The sequence below is a fragment of the Alexandromys fortis genome, unplaced genomic scaffold (genome assembly GCF_014885135.2).
Source record: "Alexandromys fortis isolate MF-2015 unplaced genomic scaffold, M_Fortis_MF-2015_v1.1 scaffold_317, whole genome shotgun sequence".
In the NCBI taxonomy this organism is placed as follows: domain Eukaryota; kingdom Metazoa; phylum Chordata; class Mammalia; order Rodentia; family Cricetidae; genus Alexandromys; species Alexandromys fortis.
The window spans coordinates 912,108-920,753 of NW_026068201.1; the positions used below are offsets into that span (position 1 = coordinate 912,108).

Below are 8,646 nucleotides of genomic sequence, written 5' to 3' on the forward strand. Positions count from 1 at the left end.
AGGGACATGGAGAAACAGCTTAGAAACTGCACGAGGAAAAGGTAGCTCGAATTGAAGAGGAGATTAGCTGTCACTTAACGTGGCATGCTGTCCCTTGTGAAAATGTGCCCAGGTCCTGAGTGGTGTTGCTAGGAGTAAGGACGAACAGAAATGATATATCCTCAGGAAGCAGAAGGGGCCGTCCCAAAGGGCTGACCCTAAACAAGGTCATGTTTCTTGGGCAGGTAACTCTACCCTCTGTCAATTAATTATACCATCTTCTTCTGATTTGCGCTTCAGTTGCCTCCAAATTTCATTTTCATTTGTACTTCTAAAGTACAGTATTTTTAAACGTGTTCTTGTGTTCTTAACAAAATCCCCCTGATACGAAGTTTGTGAGCCTCACAGAGCAACATGAACTGCTGGGTCTGGGGCTATTTAGGGTGTTTGCGTTTGGTGAAGAATCACTTGTTGAGGGGTGGGTGTGTTTTTGTTTTTTGTCTGCGAATCATGTTCAAATCAGAGTATGTTCATGTGTGTCGTCTCATTTCATCTTCCCAGAATCCTGTACTATAGGCATGGTTATGAACCTTTTTGACCAAAGAGGAAAATGAGCCTTAGAAAAGAGTCACTTGGCCAGATCACAGTCAGTAAAGGACATAGCTGGCGTTGAAACTCACTTCTCACTGGCCTCCAAACGTGCGCTCTCCGCACTGCCTCGGTCTGCTTTCTGTGCCTAAGAAAGGTTGGCCATCACCAGAAACCTCAGGCTAGCCAACTGCTCAGCTCTTAGCTCTTACCCTGCAGTTTCCTCCGAAGCTTTCCACTCTCTCCCTCTCCCTCACAGTCTGTGCTGACTCCTTGGTGTTGTCTGTCTCATCTTTGTGGAGAATTAATTGTCTGCCTTAACCCGGAACAGTCTAACCCTAACCCGAGTGACCAGAATGTTAGGACAATTTCTGGCACAGAGGGTTACACCACTATGAGAGAGAGTCTTACCCCAAGGCATTATTTTTCAGGCAAAAAATGCACCTACGGCCACAAGTGCAAATACTATCATCCGGAGCGGGCCAACCAACCCCAGCGTTCGGTGGCTGATGAGCTCCGCATCAGTGCCAAACTGTCCACAGTGAAAATACTGAGCGAAGACACCCTGGCCAAGTGTGGCGCAGGGATGTCTACTGCCAAAGGTGAGATAACCTCAGAGGTCAAACGTGTGGCCTCCAAGCGCCAATCAGATCCCAGCATCCGGTCTGTGGCTGCGGAACCTGAAGAGTGGTTGTCCATTGCGCGTAAACCTGAGGCCAGTTCTGTCCCTTCACTTGTGACTGCTTTAAGTGTTCCTACAATCCCTCCCCCCAAAAGCCATGCAGTGGGTGCACTCAACACCCGTTCAGCCAGCAGCCCAGTGCCAGGGTCCTCCCATTTCCCCCATCAAAAGGCCTCTTTGGAGCACATGGTCAGCATGCAATACCCCCCCATCTTGGTTACCAACAGCCATGGCACCCCTATTAACTATACTGAGCAATACCCAAAGTTTGAGACGATGGGGGACCATGACTACTATTCAGTGTTAAACGACTTCTCCAAAGTGAGCATCAACAGCATGCAGAATCATGAGTACTATATGTCCGAAGCAAACCAGGGGGTATATGTTCGGAATCCCAGCCTCTGTACCGACAGTCACATGAGCCATACCAGGAATGACAACTATTCCTCTTACAACAACTTGTACTTGGCTGTAGCTGATGCCCATCCCGAAGGCACTTTGAAGCTGCACCGCTCAGCATCTCACAACCATCTTCAGCCGTTTTCCCATGGTTACCATGAAGCCTTAGCAAGAGTGCAAAGCTATGGTTCAGAAGATTCCAAGCAAGCACCACACAAGCAGTCTGTCCCTCACTTAGCTGTGCATGCCCAGAACTCAGCAACTGGAGCACACTCTAGCTGTCCTGGAGACTACACGATGCCTCCCGATCTCCATCCTGTGGGAACCTCCCAGCCAGGCCGTGCTCTGGTGATGACTCGAATGGATAGCATTTCTGACTCCCGCCTCTATGACAGCAACCCCATGAGGCAACGGCGACCCCCTCTGTGCAGGGAACAGCATGCTAGTTGGGACCCATTGCCCCGTACAGCTGACTCCTATGGATACCACTCCTATCCCTTAGGTAACAGCCTCATGCAACCATCTTACGAACCAGTCATGGTAAGGAGCATGCCTGAAAAAATGGAGCAGCTTTGGAGGAATCCTTGGGTTGGAATGTGCAATGATGCTAGGGAGCATGTGATACCCGAGCACCAATATCAGACGTACAAGAACCTCTGCAACATCTTCCCGTCTAACATTGTTCTTGCCGTGATGGAGAAGAATCCGCACACAGCAGATGCGCAGCAACTGGCAGCCTTGATTGTTGCCAAGCTTCGGGCTGCGCGTTGACATGACACAAAGGACTTATTCCTTTACATAAACACGAATACTAATAATACACGATACTATAATTCTAATAAGTAATAATTTGTGTTGTACTTTTAAAATTACAGAGTGTTTATATCATTTTAGTTCGTATCAACTCTGTGAGGTAGATCTTGGTAACATCTAATTGTATAGAGACGGAAACTGAAGCTTGATGAAGTTAGCAGACCTGCCAAGGTCACACTGCTAGTAAATGACCAAGTCAAGACACAACCCGAAGTTCTCTGGCCCAATGTCCCATGTCCTTTTCCACTGAAGCGTGGAGGTAGCGGAGGACAAAACGCAAGAAACCCCAAGGGATTTCATAACTGTTTTCTTTTTGAGTTTTTGGAGACAGGGTCTCTCCTTGTAGCACAGGCTTTCCTGGAAGTTGCTATGTCGACCAGGCTGGCCCTCAACTCACTCTGCCTGCGGAGTGCTAGGACTGAAGGCATGTGCCACCACACCCAGCTACCAGGGTTTGCTTAGTCACATATTCCATATTATAAAGTATGGATCATCTGTCCAATTTATAGAGCAAATACATGAGGATCAGATTGCATTGTGAATTAACCTTTTAAGGGTTTATAATAGAGATATTTAAAACTAAAAGTAACCACAAATTTTATTGCATGGGTATCTGATCATCCAATATCTTTAGCAAAGTATAGGGGCCCATTTGAAACTTCTAAAGATATAGATGAATCCTCCTCTTAGCAATTCTACTGCATGTATGAATTTATATATTTGGTTTAAGATGTGTTTGTATCTCTGCTATCAACTTTTTTATCGTGATAATCGGACTGTAAGCTCTATACAGTCTATAGTTTACACCTGTATAGATCACAAATACAACTCAATGATTTTGTCACATTTTATACTTTCAATTTGATTCAAAAGTGAAATCCCATGTCAACATTTAAACTTTGCTTTCTTGAGCACCAGAGTAAAGCAGCTGGATTTCTTTTATATATTTTACTTGACCACATTTATTAACCATTCTTGGCTTTCAAATCTCTTCACCTTAGCAAATTAAGGGTCAGGCTGAAATTTTCTATAGAGGAGGTACTCTAAGTGCATATTCAACACTTAGTATGTGTGTTTATTATACACAAGCGCTAAAGAGCTGGACCAGGACCAAGGGCCTTACTACCAGACTCTACTTCCCTTATCCCAGGAGGGATGGCATTACAGAGTTGGAACTTCTGACCAATTCAACATTATAGGACAAAGTGTCGTGAAAAAGCGTGCATAATCATGTACACCTCCCTCTCCTGTTGTCCAGCCTTTGAGCAATAAGATCAGTCATTGGTAGAGGAGAATTCCTTCAGGAAACAAAACCAGGGTATTTTCTAGGTGGCAAAAGAGCAGCTTCCAAAGGGGAAGTGCTCTGCTATGCACTTCGAATCCATGCAGAGAGGGTGGGCACACTGGTGGTAGGTAATGCTGAGATGCAGTCAATATTAAAGAGGGTTATGACTTTTGGGTCAGGTAGCACCATTTGCACAGTTTGAATCTTACTCTGGGTAGAATCATTTGTAGCGACATGCCTCTACAAGAGGCATTCATTGTTTTTGTTTTAAGATGCAGTAAATGAGCCCTCCTTTCTGAATCCATTGTATATTTCAACATTTTGAATGATGCCCAGCTCACAATTTCTGAGGCTGGAACTTATTAACTTCTACAGTCCTTTTTCATGAGAGTTGAGAAGGCCTGGCCGTGGCCTTTTGTTTCTTCATGAGAAGGTGTAATACTGCCTATACATGTTTCTTCCTGTGAAACACTTTGAACGTGAGGCTGTAGTCAGGGTTGTTTCTGGTGGTTTGAATAACGGCTTCCATGCTGCTTTCCAGCTCTCTGTGAAAGTTGAAGAATAGTACATCTTAAACCATATTCCCTTAGTCACAACTTCCCAGTTATGTCCTCTCACCCGCTGGTTGTTCCATTCCCAGTCTACTGATAAAGGGAACAGTATTTTCTACCAGGTAGGTCCATACAAACCGACAGTTGTCTCTGCAGTGCTCTTTCCCGCCCGAGCATCACTTCATACCTTCAGCTTCTTGGACCTTCTCAATCTGCCCCTTGACTAAATCAGGGTATTTGACAATCTCAGATTATTCTGATGCCTTTCTACCAATTAGATCCTCTTCCGGCCAATGACTCTGCAGTGTCCATGAGCTGCCCAGGTCCCAGGGAAGCACAGGACACATCTCATTAGCTGCAGTTTATCTGGAACACGTTCATGTTTAAAATGCTAAAGAATTGTAAGCTCCTCCCAGCAGGGGAATTTTTTAAGATAGCATGTGTATTTTTCACTTTCTAAGAAAGGATTGCCATTCTTCTCTCCTCGTAAAATGTGTATGAACCAAAGCAGCTAAGAGCAATGCCTCAAATAACCAGAAATGACCTTTTGTTGATACAAATTGTATCTCTTTTCTCCTGATTGTATAGAAACAAATATACAAAACTCATCTTAAACTATGTTTAGTACTTAATTTTCACCATATTTGTGGCACTGTGTGTCACAGGAAAGTAGCCCAGGGGTAACGAGGGAGCTTTTATTTCCAAAGGGCAGTAGTAGTTTATAGACAAATACAGTTTTCAAGGCCTCTTTATTGTTAGATGCACAACTATTGTGTGTACAATCTGCAACATTGTGATTCTCTTTAGCCTATTAAATTTAACATGTCCTTATAAAGGGGATTTTTATAAAGGGTCAATAGTAATAAACCATATGTAAGAATCTTTAATGGAGCTGTATCATTACGAATGCATTAATCCAGTGTGGTTCTTACATTACAGAAACATTTTTTTTATATCAAGATCTGCACACTTCTTGATGTTTCCATTTTGTCTATAATTATAAAATAGCAAATAAAGAAGAGCATTGAGACCTCGTCAGTGCCCTTAAGGGGCTAAGTGTGTGTCCTCTGGGATACTCACCTCCGAGTACACAGCAGGAGTTAAGGCACAGTGTTCCGTGTGGTTTTTGAGGAGCAGCAGATTCTGTAAGAGGTGCTTTGTAATTTGAATTTCTTCACTGATTTTTCTGACCTCATAGCAAACCTGTGCCTGTCCAGGCCTTAGACTTTGTAGATTTTCTGGTTTTCATTTTCTTGCTGTGACCTTATTGTTGTTGTTTTCATTTCCATCTAAAGGAGAAAGGTGACTCTGGAGGGGTATGGTCAATCCAGGGCACCCTTTCTATAAGACAGCTCACAGAAAAAGGAGCCTTTGCAAGGTAACATGGAACTCCTGAACTCACTTAAGGTACCAGGTGTGGAGGAGAAATGACGATTTATGGAAATGGTCTGTAAAACTTTTCTTCTAAGCAATGAAGCATACAGCATGATTTTACCCCCCCTTAATATCTCAACCTTCTAGTTTCTAAGAGATTACTCCTCTGCAATCCATTTTTTTTTCATTTTGAAATAACCTTTATATAATAATTCAACCATTAATATCTATTAATCTTTGTTACAGCTTCCTTCTAACATGGGACAGTTCATTGTGAAGAAGCTCTCAGCTAACATTCTATCTGTGCTCTACGTGTGCAGCTTTGTACAAATGCCTTTGGGGGGGGGGCGACAATTTCAATAGTTTGTTTTGTTCTGTAAACCAGGTTTGGATTTGCAGAGGGCAAGTAATGCCAAGTTGTCCAAAGAGCCCTCCCTGCTCAGGTCTCCTCCTAATAACCCTTCGCTTCCTCCTCCTAGTTTGCTTCTCTTCGGATATGAAACTGAGGAGTGTATAATCTTCAATCGACCAAAATAGCACCAGTGTTAGTTTTCATTTGAAACAAAACCAGTGTATTTCTACAACTTGCTTGTCTAAAGTAGTCAATGCCTCTGTGAAGACCCAGCATATTTGATATCTATTGTATTATAGCTAGCTATACACATAGGCAGATTGACTATTTTTAGTCCTGGTTTGTGTATCATTGAGCTATAGTAATTTGTTTTATCCATTTGTGGGATTACACAGTATTGTTTAATGGTTGTAAACTTTTTATAAAACCACTTTGGGTTTCTTATTTGACCCAAACATAATGTAAGTCTCAATGACAAAATACAGAGCCAACCTGAGATGAGTGAAAATATAGCCCTTGTCCAGTTTTGTCTGCTCCTAGGATGCATGTGCAATGCTTTCTACAATAACCTCACTAGCATGAATGTACTTACAACTTCTCCATGAGGTTCTGTTTCACCTGTAGTTGTGATGAAAATGCTGTATTGTTGACAACAATGAACTGTAAACCCATTCATTGCATAAACTATTTGTCTACTAATCACTAATGGCTCTTTCTTTAAGCACATCAGCAACAAAAGTCAAAGTCAATGCACAAACACTCCAATTTGTTCCTATAATATTAAACGTATGACCTTCCAATCTGCATTGTTAAATAAACAATAAGACACAGATCCCCATCCCTTCCTCACAGAGTTCACCAGAAATTTACCAAAGTTGTCTAATTTTTTTGTGTTTGTTTCTTATGGTTCTATCAATCAAACTCAGTCTTACAAATGCTAGGTAAGTGTTCTACCCTTGAGCTACATTCTCAGCCCTTGGCATGAGGAGAGTCTTGTTACATACCTCAGGCTGGACTTCAACTTTATACACACATACAATTTGTAAATGGTCATGACCTCTCGGTTCTTCTGACTTTGCTTTTCAAGTACTTGGACTACAGATATACTTGGGAAAATCATTTTCTTGTTCTTTCTTGAGAAAGGTTTGTGTATTTGCATATATAAAACAAATGCTTCAGAAAAACACTTCAGTAAACATTTGAGGGTCTGTCATGTACTGGACATTGTTTTATATTCTTAGGAGATGGCACCCCATGTGGAATTTGAAGTGGGTTACCAATGTTTTTTTTTTTCTTTCAGAAAACGTGTTGTACATAGTATCTATATGATACATGCACATGTATGGGACCATACACCTGTGTGCATACATGTGGACGCCAGAGAACTTTGAGTGTTTTCCTTTAATTTTTTTTTTTTTTACCTTACCATGCCTTGAGACAGGATCTCTCAGTGAACTAAAATCTCACCATTTTGGCTAAGCTGGCTGCCTAAAAAGCTCTTGGAACACAGCTGTCATTTCCTTTAATACTAGGGTTACAGGCATGCACAACCATGCTTTGTGTTTTATGTAGTTGCTGAGATTTGAACGCAGATCCTCCAGCATTCTTATCTATTAACTCATCTCCCCAGATCCTCAAAAGCGTTTTCTAATCTGTCCTGTTATGCACAATCTTATTTCTGAGGTAACTATCCTGCAGATTAAGAAAATGGGATGATTTGCCCAAGGTTGCTCTAATTAAGTACTAGGAAATGCCTGAAACCTGTGTCATTAGGCAGCTTTTTCTTGTCAACCAGTGCATCTCAAACTCCATTTTGCATCAAAATAATCGCATCTATGTCAAAACCATAGAGTCACACCAGTAGTGGGGTCTAATAATCCTCATCCATAATGATCCCAGATGATCAAAAAAAAAAAAAAAAAAAACCTAGCAACCGCTCTCTCTGAAAAAGGGTAAATCACTTCTCTTTTGTCTGTCTCAGTATCTCAATACACTTAAAGGGAAATGTGGACTAGGTTAGGGGCCTAAGAGAAAAAGAATCTCAAGATATTTGAAAAAAATAGGTAAAAAGGTGTGTGTGCATACATTGTGGGGAGCAGAAGGAACCAAGCAAGAACTATTACTTTCAAACCTTTTTCTAGGCAGAAATATCTAATCTTTAAAAAGCAATATCATGTAACCCCAAAACATACACAGTAAAGTGAGCTAGTCTAATGTACACTAGGATTATAAATATGCATCTTTAGACCATGGAATATGTAACCACATATTTTCAAGCCCCTTCTTCATATTTAATCTAGATCATTCTTGCTGATCTTTCAGGCTTTGACTTTTAGGTATACTAGAAAACCTTTAGCCCTTGCCTTTGTGAGAAGAGCAGCATTGGAAGAAAAAAAAAAAACCTCTGTATTAACCAATGCACAAGGGTGCTTTATCAACACCTATATGCTTACATGGTAAAGTTTGTTGTGCTAGTGGACTCATGGACTGCTTTTAAGAGTAACAAAAACTAGATTAGCTCCCTTGAAAAGCAATATATCAAATCAAGATGTGTGTATGTATATATCATACACATAAATGTATATATGTACATATATATAATTACGCATGCACTATATATGCA

At 41.3% G+C, this 8,646-nt stretch overlaps 1 protein-coding gene across 4 annotated transcripts in view; it reads left to right on the top strand.

Moving 5' to 3' along the window:
• The window catches only part of Zc3h12b (zinc finger CCCH-type containing 12B), a 199,442-nt gene extending 194,258 nt beyond the window's left edge, over positions 1–5,184 (top strand). For all 4 annotated transcript variants that reach the window (XM_050129930.1, XM_050129929.1, XM_050129928.1 and 1 more), the window contains one exon: positions 999–5,184. In XM_050129930.1, the coding sequence (XP_049985887.1) occupies positions 999–2,419 (1,421 nt within the window). In that variant the 3' untranslated portion in view covers positions 2,420–5,184. The remainder of the gene's footprint in view (positions 1–998) is intronic.
• Positions 5,185–8,646: the final 3,462 nt, after the last annotated feature.